At 38.0% G+C, this 15,714-nt stretch overlaps 1 protein-coding gene across 2 annotated transcripts in view; it reads right to left on the bottom strand.

The window, feature by feature from the left end:
* Positions 1-418: 418 nt before the first annotated feature.
* The window catches only part of ASAH1 (N-acylsphingosine amidohydrolase 1), a 42,470-nt gene continuing 27,174 nt past the window's right edge, over positions 419-15,714 (bottom strand). For both annotated transcript variants that reach the window (XM_060001530.1, XM_060001531.1), the window contains 10 exons: positions 13,627-13,705; positions 10,321-10,395; positions 9,438-9,483; positions 8,723-8,867; positions 8,127-8,181; positions 7,914-7,995; positions 2,864-2,995; positions 2,634-2,757; positions 2,147-2,203; positions 419-975 (listed from right to left, as the gene is read on the bottom strand). In XM_060001530.1, coding sequence (XP_059857513.1) covers positions 886-975; positions 2,147-2,203; positions 2,634-2,757; positions 2,864-2,995; positions 7,914-7,995; positions 8,127-8,181; positions 8,723-8,867; positions 9,438-9,483; positions 10,321-10,395; positions 13,627-13,705 — 885 coding nt within the window. In that variant the 3' untranslated portion in view covers positions 419-885. The remainder of the gene's footprint in view (positions 976-2,146; positions 2,204-2,633; positions 2,758-2,863; positions 2,996-7,913; positions 7,996-8,126; positions 8,182-8,722; positions 8,868-9,437; positions 9,484-10,320; positions 10,396-13,626; positions 13,706-15,714) is intronic.

The raw sequence follows: 15,714 nt of genomic DNA on the forward strand, positions 1-15,714 counted from the left end.
AAAAACATTTTTAGTAACTATACTTAGTTAAAAAAATACATATTGATCAGGAAAAACTAAAAATCTATTTATTAAATGAATGATACTTAGGAGAGTTTAACAGTTCACCTCCCATTTTCCACTAGTCTTTGACCTGCTTATTTACTATTGATTCATAGAACCCAGGATTGTTTTTGAAATTTATTTAATAACTTCCTGGGGTTAGTGGGTGGTAGGTTAGTTATGAAAAAGCAAACACTTCAATGCTGAGTATAAAAGACTGCCTTGCAAAGCTGTTACTTCAAGAACCCCAGAAAATACTTCTGTTCAGTCAAAAGCCCATGTGCTGCCCATGAAGAGAAACATACAGCTGAATGCCTGTCTCATCCCCCTCCAATCAAAATTAGTGAAATACACTGCTGTCACAGACAGCAAAAACAATGGTATATTAATTTTAATAGTAAGAGCCAGGAAGAAAAGACAAAAACATACAAATATGTAAATAAAAGTGAAAAACTGAATAATATGGACTATTTAACTATTACACAGATGTACAGGATTCTGTGCTCACAGAGAATCTTGCTTTATTCCATGGGGGTGGGTCCCGCAATAGTTGTAATTACCCATCCCCATCCTCAAATGAATCAGACTGAAATGAACCACAGTAAGTTCTGGATGATTGTTGTACTTCACTAAAAGGAGTTAATTTGTATATAAGAAAAATCAACCATTACGGCAAAAACAGCCTGTGAATTGTAAACATACCAAGCAGGACAAGCTCACACCTCAGAGAACCCGTCCTCAGTCTCAGTCTTCTGAAGGAGATCAGACAGCTGTACTTCTCAGCCCCGTGTGAGCTCCCATCTTGATGTCATACAGGTCTCACCCTATAGGCCAGGTGTGTGCTCACCAACCTATACAGGGGTCTGGGCAGTCCCGCAGGTATGTTTCAAATTGACCTTTGGTAACGTCTATCAAGGCTGTGTATACCGTCAGCTGAAAGAAAAGTTATTTTTACTTTGAGGATGTTTTCAATTCTAAGATGACCTGCCTCATATTAGCATTTCTTGTGGAATTGCTTATGAAGATTCTTAACATTAAATAATTAATATGTAATATATATGTGAAAAGATACAAAATATCATATAAATATAAAGATCCCAAAAATTAATAAGTCAATAACAACTAAAATAGGTCATGATATAAACAGGCGTGGGAGAGAATCTTCAGTTCTTTACAAGGTCTTAATTCTGAGCAGTATACTGCTTCACCACCAAAGCTTTCAGGCTCACTTAACCCTCCTCAATGCATAATTTACAAAGACGAATGGTGTACTATGGAGTATAAACAGTTTAGCTTTGGCTATCCTTATCCTGAAAGCATTTCTCACGCAGTGAGGGAAACTCTGCAGACATGCAGAAGGCACACACCCAGCTCACACAGAATGTGTAAGTAACCCAACCGTGAGCTCACACGAAGATGGAGTGGGCAAAATGAGAAGTATGGCGGGGTCAGTGGGCATAAGGAAGGCTTCCCTCAGGGCCGGGTTCTCAGTCACATGCTAACGAACAGGACAGTTTGTTCTGGCAGAGGTGATGGAGGCACACTGATTTCAGGGAGGGTTTAGGAAAAGGACCAAGGAAAAGAAGAGAAGGAACAAATGGGGAAAATCAGAGGATCAGAAATACACAAGAAGGGGCTACTGGCAAATTGGATGATTAGGACACTTTTGCATATTTTAGCTATAGAGTAGGGATAAGATAAAAGGATGTAATAACGTTTAAGAGAAACCCTAATCCACTAAGAAAGCAAGTTGTCTGAAAAGATACTTCAGACTTTGTCAAGTATCAGGTGCAGCATACAACATTCGGTTCCCCACAGACGGAGAAGTCAAGACTGACATGCTAGACTCAGTCCAAATGCCATGTAAGAAAAGCTGGAAATAACACTCTGACCAAACTGCATTATCAAGCTGCAGTGACCAACTTCCTTGTCACATTCCAAGAGTTACGGCTTTGGTCACAAAAACATTTTAAAAAGCAGCCTTAAGCTGAACATGACTTGGGATTCTAGCTCTGATTAATCCAAGACAACAGGGAAAGATAAAACATGGGATCAAATTCTTTTCCTAAAAGCAAATTAATTAATTAATTATTTAAAAAAATACCTTGTTGAGGACAGGTTTTGTTGACAGGACATCGTACATGGTTGCAAATGAGATATTCTAGAACACAAAAATAGTTGTTTTCAGTACATTAAATACAGATGTTGGCAGCCTTATCCACACAAGTGGGTCATCAGACCAAGACATTCTTCAATCAACCTCCCTGCTCCTCCATAAAAGAATTTCCCTTGGGGTCACTGTTACAGGTGATGATTCTAATATATCACATTTTCTTTCTTTCTCTTCCTCCCCTCTTGAATTCTTGCCATTCAACTCCACAGAGTGGTGTCCGGCATTAACTAAGAAACGAAAAAGTACGGCAAAATTTTGCTCTTTACATTAGAAACAAAACAGAAACTCAGTTGGGACTGTCCAGAGACAATGACTAATGGGAGGTTTATAAATTCTTCAAAGGCCAATGAAAAATGCCAGAATGGACATAACCTTTAATAGTCACCATTTCTTTCTGTATATGACACTGTGAACGTACCTCTTGGGTTGTCTGGTTTAGACACATCTTTGCAGGTGTTCTGCGATTATCAAGGAAGAAGGGATTTTTCCAACGGTCATAATTTGTTTGCACCACATACCATATACCCTGCTTGGGGTCGAGTCTAGATACAAAAACAGAGATTCCTCCTAGGTTTCATGCCTTAAACCTGTACACACGTCAGTCTATGCTTTACTGTCTGCTTATTTTGCTTTAACAAATGTACTTACTCATATATATCCAAAGACTGTTCTCTGTCTCGTGTAATCACACAACCCTCCCCAGACTTGTTGCCTCCCAGGATAAAGTATGCTGGGGCCAATACTTTGGTTTTGGTCAATATAGTCTTGGCTTCTTCATAACTATACAGAAACATTTGAAACAAAGGAAACATTTTTAGTCGACTTGGAATGGGAATTTTTTAGCTGTGGAAACTAAAGGGAAACAAATATCTGAGGAACACCTTTTTTTAAAAAGGATAGTGAACAATGGCTCAGGAAGAAACAATCGCTGACTCCTATGTGGTGAAACACTGAGATCTGAAATGTTCCCTCTAACCTGAAGGACAAAAAAAAAAACGGTCTCAAGAGATCACCTTTCACCCTTATAGTCTATACCTTTCACTCAACAATAGAACTAGGAAAAATAATATAAATTTTTATATATATATATATATAAAAAATAGGTGGTAACAAAGCACCAAGCTGATCTCCCTGTGCTATGCAGCTGCTTCCCACTAGCTATTTTACATTTGGTATGTATATATGTCCATGCCACTCTCACTTCGTCCCAGCTTACCCTTCCCCCTTCCCGTGTCCTCAAGTCCATTCTCTATGTCTGCGTCTTTATTGCTGTCCTGCCCCTAGGTTTGTCAGCACCATTTAAAAAAAAATTTAGATTCCATATATATATGTTAGCATATGGTATTTATTATTCTCTTTCTGACTTACTTCACTCTGTATGACACTCTAGATCCATCCACCTCACTACAAATAACTTTGTTTCTTTGTATGGCTGAGTAATATTCCATTGTATATATGTGCCACATCTTCTTCATCCATTCATCTCTTGATGGACACTTAGGTTGCTTCCAAGTCCTGGCTATTGTAAATAGTGCTGCAATGAACACTGTGGTACATGACTCTTTGAATTACGGTTTTCTCAGGGTATATGCCCAATGGTATTGCTGGGTCATATGGCAGTTCTATTTTTAGTTTTTTAAGGAACCTCCACACTGTTCCCCATAGTGGCTGCACCAATTTACATTCCCACCAACAGTGGAGGGTTCCCACTTTTCTCCACACCCTCTCCAGTATTTTATTGTTTGTAGATTTTTTGATGATGGCCATTCTGACTGGTGTGAGGTGATACCTCATTGTAGTTTTGATTTGCATTTCTCTAATGATTAGTGATGTTGAGCATCCTTTCATGTGTTTGTTGGCAATCTGTGTATCTTCTTTGGAGAAATGTCTATTTAGGTCTTCTGCCCATTTTTAGATTGGGCTGTTTGTTTTTTTGATATTGAGCTGCATGAGCTGCTTGTATATTTTGGAGATTAACCCTTTGTTGATTCGTTTGCAAATATTTTCTCCCATTCTGAGGGTTGTCTTTTCATCTTGTTTATGGTTTCCTTTGCTGTGTAAAAGCTTTGAAGTTTCATTAGGTCCCATTTGTTTATTTTTGTTTTTATTTCCATTTCTCTAGGAGGTGGGTCAAAAAGGATCTTGCTGTGATTTATGTCATAGAGTATTCTGCCTATGTTTTCCTCGAAGAGTTTTATAGTGTCTGGCCTTACATTTAGGTCTTTAACCCATATTGAGTTTATTTTTGTGTATGGTGTTAGGGAGTGTTCTAATTTCATTCTTTTACATGTAGCTGTCCAGTTTTCCCAGCACCACTTACTGAAGAGGCTGTCTTTTCTCCACTATATATTCTTGCCTCCTTTATCAAAGATAAGGTGACCATATGTGCATTGGGGTACTATGATCTAAATGAAGATTTTATTATACAAATTTTTATTTTCTGTATGGGTGGGGATTTTTTTTACACCAAGAAAAATTCATAGATGCCCTTCATAGGGGCACTATCCCCAGAACTTTTTAAATAAATCATTTCATTTTCTTGCTATAAACATACACACACAAAACATGAAGAATTCCATGAGTGTCAAAGGTTCACCTAAGAAATTCTGAAATAGTTCCTCAGTGGAAGATAAAGCTGGGAAATATTTTAATATGAGTAATTTAAAATAAACTATATTAAAAGGATCATACAGCATGATGCAATGATGGTTCAACATCCACAAATCAATTTGATACACCCATTAACAAAATGAAGGATAAAAATATGATCTTAATAAATGCAGAAAAAGCATTTGACAAAATTCAACATCCATTTATTCAACATCTCAAAAAAGTGGGTATAAAGGAAACATACCTCAACATAATAAAGGCCATATATGACAAGCCCACAGTTAACATCATACTCAGCAGTGAAAAGCTAAAAGCTTTTTCTCTAAGATTAGGAACAAGACCAAGTTGCCCACTCTTGCCCTTTTTATTCAATACAGTATTGGCAGTATTAGCCAGAGTAATCAGGCAAGAAAAAGAAATAAAAGGTATCCAAATCAGAAAGGAAGAACTGAAATTGTCACTATCTGCAGATGACATAATACTCTATATAGAAATCCCTAAAGACTCTGCCAAAAAAACTGTTAGGAATAATAAATTCAGTAAAGTTGCAGGACACAAAATCAGTATACAAAAATCAGTTGTGGTTCCATACACTAATAACCAACTATCAGAAAGAGAAATTAAGAAAACAATCCCATTTACAATTACATTAAAAAGAATAAAATAGGGCTTCCCTGGTGGCACAGTGGTTAAGAATCCACCTGCCAATGCAGGGAACACGGGTTCGATCCCTGATCTGGGAAGATCCCACATGCCGCGTAGCAACTAAGCCCATATGTCACAACTACAACTACTGAGCCTGCGCTCTAGAGCCCACAAGCCACAACTACTGAGTCCACGAGCCACAACTACTAAAGCCCGTGCCTAGAGCCTGTGCTCCGCAACAAGAGAAGCCACTGCAATGAGAAGCCCGCTCACCGCAACTAGAGAAAGCCCACACACAGCAACGAAGACCCAATGCAGCCAAAAATAAATTTATATACATATATAAAAATCTCTATAAAGAAGAATAAAATACATGGGAATAAATTTAACCAAGGAGGTGAAAGACCTGTACACTGAGAACTATAAGATACTGTTGAAAGAAGCAGAAGAAGACACAAACAAAGATATTCCACTGTCATCATGGACTGGAAGAATTAATGTTAAAATGTCCAAACTACCCCAAAACAAGCTACAGATTCACTGCAATCCCTATCAAAATTCCAAAGGCATTTTTCACAGAAATAGAACAATCCTAAAATTTGTGTGGAATCACAAAAGGCCCTGAATAGCCAAAGCAATCTTGAAAAAGAAGAATAACTATATTCCACACTGTATTACAAAGCTATAGTAATCAAAACAATGGTACTGACATAAAAACAGACACATAGATCAATGGAACAGAATAGAGAGCCCATAATTAAGTTATGAAAAAAGAACCAAGAATATACATTGGAGAAGGACAGTCTCTTCAATAAATGGTGTTTGGGAAACTGCACAGCTACATGCAAAAGAATGAAACCAAACCACTATCTTACACCATACACAAAAATCAATATGGATTAAAGACTTAAATGTAAGACCTGAAATCATAAAACTCCTAAAGGACAACACAGGCAATAAGCTCCCTGACACTGGTCTTGGCAATGAGTTTTTGGATTTGACACCAAAACAAAGGCAACAAAGACAAAAATAAACAAGTGGGAATACCTCAAACTAAAAAGCTTCTAAACAAATAAAACCATCAACAAAATGAAAAGGCAACCTAGTGAATGGGAGAAAATATTTGCAAATCATTTATCTGAGGAGGGGTTAATATCCATAATATATCTGGAACTCATACCACTCAATAGCAAAAAAAAAAGACAACCTGGTTAAAAAATGGACAGAGAATCCGAATAGACATTTTTCCAAAGATGGCCAACAGGTGCATGAGAAGGTGGGAAATGCAAGTCAAAGCCACGATAAGCTATCATCTCACATGTCAGACTGGCTATTATCAAAGAGACAAGCGGTAACAAGTGTTGGCCAGGGTGTGGAGAAAAGGGAACCCTTGTGCACTGTTTGTGGGAATGTAAATTGGTGCAGCCACTATGAAACCACCAGTATGGAGGTTCCTCAAAAAGCTAAAACCACCATTACCACCACCAGCAATCCCACTTCCAAGTGTTTATCTGAAGGACATGAAAACATGAACTCAGAAAGATGTCTGCAGCCCCACATTTACCACAGCACTATTTACAATAAGCCAAGTTATGGAAACAACCTAAGTGTCCATCTAAGGACGAATGGATAAAGAAGATGTGGTACATATACAAGAGTATTACTTAGCCAAAAAAAAAGAATGAAATCTTGCCATTTGTGACAACATGGATGGACCTTGAGAGCATTTTGCTAAATGAAATAAATCAGACAGAGAAAGACAAATACCATGTGATCACACTTATAAGTGGAATCAAAAAACAAACAAAGGAATTCATAGATACAGAGAACAAACTGGTGGTTGACTGGGGGTGGGTGGTGACAGGTGGGCAAAACGGGTGAAGTGTCAAAAAGGTACAAACTTCCAGTTATAAAATAAGTATAAGTCCTGGGGATGTAATGTATATCATAGTGTATACAGTTAATAATACTGTACTGCATATTTGAAAGTTGCAAAGAAAGGAAATCTTAAAAGTTCTCATCAAAAGGAAAAAGAGGGCTTCCCTGGTGGCGCAGTGGTTGAGAGTCCACCTGCCGATGCAGGGGACATGGGTTCATGCCCTGGTCCGGGAAGATCCCACATGCCGCGGAGCGGCTAGGCCCGTGAGCCATGGCCGCTGAGCCTGCGCGTCCGGAGCCTGTGCTCCGCAACGGGAGAGGCCACAGCGGTGAGAGGCCTGCACACCGCAAAAAAATAAAAAAAGAAAAAGAAAAAAAAAAAGGAAAAAGAAATGTGTAACTATGTGAGGTGATGGATGTTAACTAGACTTATTGTGGTAATCATTATGCCATATATACAAATATCTAAACATCTTGTAGTACATCTTAAACTAGTATGTCAACTGTATCTCAAGAAAAAAATAATAAATATTAAATCTGATAATAAAGCAACCAAACAGATTACCTTGTGCTATTTTCCAGAACTGATCTAATGATAAACCCTATCCACTTGGCATCTTTCTTTCCCAAAATCCATTCTATGACACCTGGAAGAGATCAAACACACACAGTGTCACAGGTCCTAGAAGACATTAAACTATTAACCAGAAGGCACAGTCTAGCCCTCCTCTTAAAACAGCTATGAAATTCCCATTTTATTTAAGAACTCTCTACTCACCCATAAAACCGCCATTTGTACTGAAACGTTCATTAAGCGTAAGACTAAGTAGTCCCTGAAAAGAAAACCAAGCAATGTCAGAAACCTCAGCCATCCTGTTTAAGGCCCCCTCACTGTGCTATTTTACACTGTTATATCAGGTCCTGGATTGGGAAATTGAGCCGGGGTGGGGGGAGAAAAATCAAAACCATGATACTCTCACCTTCTATTAACAGAGCTTTTTTTAGAAGTTCAAAGCATTTTTCACATATACTGCGTGAGATAAGTAGGTGGGATGCTGTTGGCCACAATTTTCTGACCAGGAAACTTAAGTGCAGAGACTTAATGACTAACTTGCTTAAGGGGCAGACCCATGGCCAGATCCAGATTTACACTCCCAGCCCTTGAGACCCACCACATGCTTTATCTCCACAAAAGGCTCTGAAACCCCCGCTTCCTACTCTTCTCTACCATGTGAGCTCAAACCTAAGAAGGAAGGTAACAACAAGTACAATGCGATGAACTGGGGCTTCATATTCTTTTTAGGTCCTCATTTCCTTAGACTCCACCTTTCACAGAGAGCTACCTGTAAAATTATGTAACAACAGATTCCTTACTGGTTTGAATCCTGTTAACATGCCCACATAGCCAGCAAAGCCTGCCGCCTTGAAGACAGTTTTATTGTTTCTTTGGAAGTCCAAATTCACTGTTAAAGGTTTTAGTTCCTCAGTTACGACCCAGGTATTATTGTTTACATTCCACCTACAAAAGACAAATTTCAGTTGACATTTGATAACAATGATAATAATGATGAATATGATAATGATGGTCAGGCATTATACCATGTGCTTTATCTACCTAATCCCTAATGATCAATCCTCACAAGGATTTTTCAGTATGGGTAGTTTTAGCCTCCATTTTCCACATGATAAAACTGAGGCTCAGAGAAGTTAAGTAACTCCCCCAACATGGCACAGCCTATATTAGCAAACCCCAGGTTAGTATTTAGGTCTCTAATTACAAAGCCCTGTTATATTTTTTTCAGAAAGGTCAAGAAGACACATGAAATAGAATGCTACTCTTCCTTCTAAGCAATAAACTAGACGTGCATCTAGGGCCTTCAAGCATGCTCCAGATTTCTGTCCACTGGGTGCACCTCAGCTACAAACTCTCAAATAAATGAATAAGAGTGTGCCCACCTGGTCTCAAAACTACGGAATCTAGGATCTCTACTTCTGGTCATATTCTGGGAATGACTTGGGACTTACTTTTCATCAGTGTAATACAACCTACTCTTCTCAGGGACTGAGACACACCACATGTTTTACTTACCCAAGAAATACTCCAAAATCCATGTTTCGGGCATGTAGTAGATGACCTAATTCAAAGTAAGCAGAAGAGACATGTAACAGCAATTATGACAGTATGACTGATTCTAAACCAAAGCTGGACACTTAATTTTGTTTAAGTGATATTCCCAACTGTTCAATCCAACAATAAGAATTAAGCAGCATCTGATATCATAGGCTGTAACAAGATCAAACTGCTGTCCCTGTCACACTGGCCAGATTCCCCCCCAATACCTGAGAGCACAGGGTTCCAGAGAACTGAGACTGGAATATGGGACAAGGGTAGGTGGTCATTTTGTGGTTCACTATGACACAGTCCTACTCAGACACAGCTATCTCAGCCTCATCTAATGCAACTTACCAACATGCTTCCCTTCAGGGATTGTCACCTACAGCTATACCAAGAGAACAGGTCAAAACTAAGAGTGAATCAGGGTAAATCATCCTGTGCCTTGTACACTGGGCACTTGTCAGGAAAAACATGGAAAAGTGAGCACAGGGTCCCTTGGCTGGAAAATGATGGGAGAAAGTCTGTCCTGCCCCTGTGAGTACTTATATCAAATCATAAATAGGGGTATAAGTAGACTATGAAGAATAGTAAGAATGTTTATAATCCTGAAACACTTCTTCCAAGAGTTTTGCATACCTGAATTAAACTTTAATAGGCATTACAGTGGTCTTAAAATAAGAACAGCTTTCAATTCACTTTCAAAAACTTATCAAGATCTATAAAACCATATGCAACATGCACATGGTATTTACATAGCAAGCCTGTATTTTACAAGTTCTAATTTCATTTAGTTAAAGATTTTTCTTCTACTTTGTACCTTGTACCACCCACCTTCCCTCAGCACACATTTATTTACCTTCTTTGTCTTCTGTTATTATTGAAGTACAAATGGTAAAAAATTCATAGAAAATATTGAATGAAATAATCTCTCCTATGAGAAAAGACAGGAAACTTTTGGTCAATATATAGAACTATGACATTGTTAGAAAATTCTTTTTTTAAGAAAAGGTTGAGATATGGGGAGGGGGAAGGGTAAGCTGTGACAAAGCGAGAGAGAGGCATGGACATATATCACTACCAAACGTAGGGTAGACAGCTAGTGGGAAGCAGCCGCAAAGCACAGGGAGACCAGCTCTGCTTTGTGACCGCCTGGAGGGGTGGGAAGGGGAGGGTGGGAGGGAGGGAGACGCAAGAGGGAGGAGATATGGGAACATGTGTATATGTATAACTGATTCACTTCGTTATAAAGCAGAAACTAACACACCATTGTAAAGCAATTATACTCCAAAAAAGATGTAAAAAAAAAAAAAAAGAAAGAAAAGGTTGAAATATCGCCGTGTGAGTTTCTGCCTGGGCATACGTAAGTGTCCGCAGACAGTCTGAGTGAGTCTGAATGGCTGGTTGGGTGCAGGTGTCTCAGTAGCCTGTACTTTCTGCAGATTCAAGATAAAATGAGTCCCCAGAGAAGCAACTATTGGACAAGCTGAACATCTGGGCATGTTGGAATTATACGGCAACATAATGTCCATAGTTTTCGACAATATCCTTCATTTTAGTTTTCTTTAGAGGGCTCAAATATGATAATTTAATACATCTGGGTCTTGGTTGGATGCTGAAAATGTATTTTGCTCTGGTTTTTAGAGTGTGACTAATATTTCTAAGGTGAGAAAAGAGACAGTAAAATAAGTGCTGAGCTTATCAAGAAATTCCATTGTAAAACATTTTTAATTTTTGAACATTTTTCCTAACCTGTACAATAATAATACCACTCAGCTTTTAATTTGAAGGTATACAACACACTTTTTCTCTGTTCCATTTCATGTTAACATGTTAAGCTTAATATGTTTTTTTCCCACCCTAATGTTTATTTTATTTCCATTTGATTTCTATTTTGGTGAAATTCCACTCTTATTTTATTATGACTCATCTGTTAATCTTCTCAATCCATTTTTCTCTTGAGTTATACGTGGTATTCATTTGCTAGAGTCCTTTACATAATAAAGGAATTAAAGACATTTCTCATATAGACTGAAAAAACGTATTTCTAGTATGTTAATTATCTTTTTAAAGAAGCAAAAACAAAAAAAATCTAGCCACTTTTGTTGATAAATACTATTGATTTTTAGAAATTCTCAGTCATCTCTTGTAAAACCAAGGTATATAGAGTTCACTTAAAATAACAACTCTATTGATTTGATGGCTTAAAAATAAAACTTTTGGGGCAACAGAAAAAGTCTTTTTCATTAAATTAAGTGCTATAAATTGGAAATGGAAAATTTAAAAACAGCTTCCAAAAACATCAATACTTAATTTAAGGATATGATGAATATGAAGAATATGATAAATGATATAACAAAGGATTTGATGAATGAATGATATGCAAGACCTCTTCCCTGAAAATAAAAAAATACTGCTCAGAGAAATCAATAACCTAAATAAATGCTGAAATCTCATATACCAAGTTTGTGGCTTGGAAAACTCAGGATTATAATCCCACTGAAAATATCAGTAGGTTCTTTTGTCAAGTTGATTCTAAAATTTATGTGGAAATGCAAAGGGTCTAGACTACCTAAGAGAATTTTAAAGAAAAAAAGAAAGTTAGAAAACTTACAGTACCTGATATTAAGACTTACTATAAAGCTTTAGTAATTGCAGTAGCATAGTATTGGTGTAAGAAAAGACAAACAGACAAATGAAACTAGGTGGAAAGTCCCCAAATAGAATCAGATACACGCAATCATGTGATTTATATCAAAGGCACCACTGCAATTTACTGAGGGAATGAGAGTCTTTTTAATAAACGGTATTGTCAATTGGAGAAAACTTGAACCTTGATCCATAATTCATATCATATGCAAAAGTTAATTCAAGATACACAATGGGCCTATATGAAAAAAGTAAACAAAAACATACAGAAGAAAACACAGAAGAATATGTTTGGGGGTAGGCAAAGATCACTTAAATGGGCATAAAAAGCACTACCCATCAAAAAATTGAAAAATTGGACTGCATTAAAATTAAGAATTTCTGTTCATCAAAAGACACCAATAAGAAAATAAATGCAAGCTACAGTGTGGGAGAAGGTTTGGCATACATATATCTGACAAAGGACCTGTATCAGTATACATATAAAGAATTCCTTCAAACCAATAAAAATGGGCATTAGATTTAACAAGCACAATGAAGGAAGGAAGGAGGGAGGGAGGGAGGGAGGGAAGAAGAAAGCAAGGAAGAAAGGAAAAGGTCAAAAAACTGTTCAATCTCATTAGTCATCAGGGAAATGCAAATTAAACAATAATGGGCGAATATAACACACTCGACAAAGTGGACCAAATAAAAGACTGAGACTATCACGTGGAGAATTAGCAAGTGGAGAAAACGAAAACTCTTGTACCAGGTTGACTGTCAATGGGTACAATCACTTTGGAAAACTGGCTGGCAGAGTGTACAAGGCTAAACATATAGCTACCCTATGACCCAGGACATATCGCAGAGAAATGAGTGCGTATGCCCATCAAAGGACATGTACAAGAGTGTTCATAACTGCTTTATTCTTAATATCCCAAATCTGGAAACAAAAAATATCCTATTCATACAATAGCCTACTACCTATAATGATAAGTGCAAGAAACCAGACAACAGTTCATACTGTTCGGCTCTGTTTGTAAGACGTTCAAGAGGCAAAATTAATCTACAGTGAAGTCAGAACAGTGGTTAACAGGGGACTCAGAACTGTGCGAAAGTGCAGGATGGAGCATGCTGGATTGCTGGAATTTGTTTCTGTATCTTGTTCTGAGCTGTGATTACACGCATGTATGCATTTAAAAACCTCGATTGCGCTGTATACTTAATATCTGTGCACTTTATTGTATGTATACCATACCTCAATAAAAAAAATTTTAAGTACTTTATTCAATGTTTTAAAAGCTGCCAAGTGGGGGCTTCCCTGGTGGCGCAGTGGTTGAGGGTCCGCCTGCCGATGCAGGGGACACGGGTTCGCGCCCCGGTCCGGGAAGATCCCACATGCCGCGGAGCGGCTGGGCCCGTGAGCCATGGCCGCTGAGCCTGCGCGCCCGGAGCCTGCTCCGCAACGGGAGAGGCCACAGCAGTGAGAGGCCCGCGTACCGCAAAAAAAAAAAAAAAGCTGCCAGGTGAACTTTACCTAAAGGTATTTCAGTAACTGCTGCAATCCCCTTCATTTCCTCCTCGAAAGGCCCGGGAAAGTTGCCAAGTAGACCAGGCTGAAAAACAAATACACTAACAGTCATTCAGCCTAAAGTGTGGCTTTGAGATTTGGTTCTTTTACATATAATTTGTACTAGCTATTGCTGCCATAATAGATGATCAAAGCTTACTTTTGAAAGCACTTTCACATCATGTATTTCTAAAAGATTCTATGTAATACTCAATATTGGGCCCCTATAACTCTTGCTTGTGTACCCCATAAACTCATCTCAAGTACTAGGCAGAGACCTATGATTCTCAGATTGTTTTTTCCTGCCTTATAGTTCACCCTATTCTCTAGAGAGATGAACTAGAATAATTCCACTTGGATGTCCTAACATGGCTCACAACACAGGAACATCACAACAAGCATTCCTCATCTCTGCTCAAACTTGCCCTCTAGCCATTAACATCACACCCTCATTACTGCTGTCCTTCCTTGACCGTGGTCTTGCTGTCTGAGGTTTGTTACCCATGGTCAACCACAGCCCAAAAATATTAAATGGAAGATCCCAGAAGTAAACAATTCATGAGTACTAAACTGCATGCCATTCTGAGTAGCACGATGAAATCTCCTGCCATCCTACCCTGTCCCACCTGGGGTCCCCAACCACTGACACTGTCTGCTCCTGACATTCAACCATCAGCTTTGTCATGGCTTGATGATCCAGGATCACCAGAAACAGATGCTCCTGCTTCTGAAGTAACGTCAGGTCACTAGTAGCCTAATGGTATGTCACAATGGCCACTTCATTCACCTCACTTCATCTCATCATGTAAGCATTTAATCATCTCACATCATCACAAAGAAGAAGGGTGAGTATAGGACAGTATGATAGCTTGAGAGAGAGGGCACATTCACGTGACTTTTATTACACTGTACTGTTATAATTGTTCTATTTTATTATTAGTTGTTGTTAATCTCCTACTGTGCCTAGTTTAAAAATTAAACTTATAGGTATGTACTTATAGGAAAAAAACAAAGTACACATAGGGTTCAGTACTATCTACAGTTTCAGGCATCCACTGGGGGTCTTGGAATGTATCTCCCAAGGATGAGGGGTACTAATGTACTATTCCCTTCCCACACTCATAGCAACAAATCTGTATTCTAGTGATTCACAAAACACTTGTAAGGTTAACAGCCAATCTTAGGCTGAGATGCATTACCACATCCTGTTAGCAAACAACGGACACATGAGCAAATTCAATGGTGGACATACATACTTCTTTTGCATGGTCTGATTTATATATGTCATTTAGTGATTACCAAAATAAATTCAGTGAACATCCATCATCTCAAATAAATACAAAATTTTAAAAAAAAGAAAAAAATTTTTTTCTTGTGATGAGAACTCTTGAGATTTTCTCCTTTAACAACTTTCATATGTAACACACAGCAGCGTTAATTACAATCATCATGCTGTACATTACATCTCTAGTACTTATTTATCTTGTAACTGAAGTTTGTACCTTTTGACCACCTTCATCCAATCCACCTTCCCGAATCTGATCTCTTTTTCTATGAGTTACTTTGCTTTTGAAGTATAATTGACCTACAACACTATGTTAGTTCCCAGTACAACACGGCGATTCAATATTCTATACATTTAAAAATGATCAAGTCTAGTTATATCTGTCACCATAAAACGTTAAATTATTATTATTAATTATATTCCCCACACTGTGCATTTTATACCCATGACTCTTTTATTTTGTAACTTTAAGTCTGTACCTCTTAATCTCCCTCACCTGTTCCTCTCCTCCCCCCAACCCCTCTCCCCTCTGGCAACTACCTGTTTATTCTCTGTATGTATGACTCTGTTTCTGTTTTCTTAACGTTTGTTCAGTTTTTTAAATTCCACATGTAAGTGACAACATACAGTATCTGTCCTCCTCTGACTTATTTCACTTAGCATAATACCGTCTAGGTCTTTCCATGTTGTCACAAATGGCAGGATTTCATTCTTTTTTATGGCTATTATTCCATTGTATGTATATATATGCCACATCCTCTTTACCCATT

Source organism: Delphinus delphis, chromosome 21, assembly GCF_949987515.2.
Source record: "Delphinus delphis chromosome 21, mDelDel1.2, whole genome shotgun sequence".
Taxonomy (NCBI): Eukaryota; Metazoa; Chordata; class Mammalia; order Artiodactyla; family Delphinidae; genus Delphinus; species Delphinus delphis.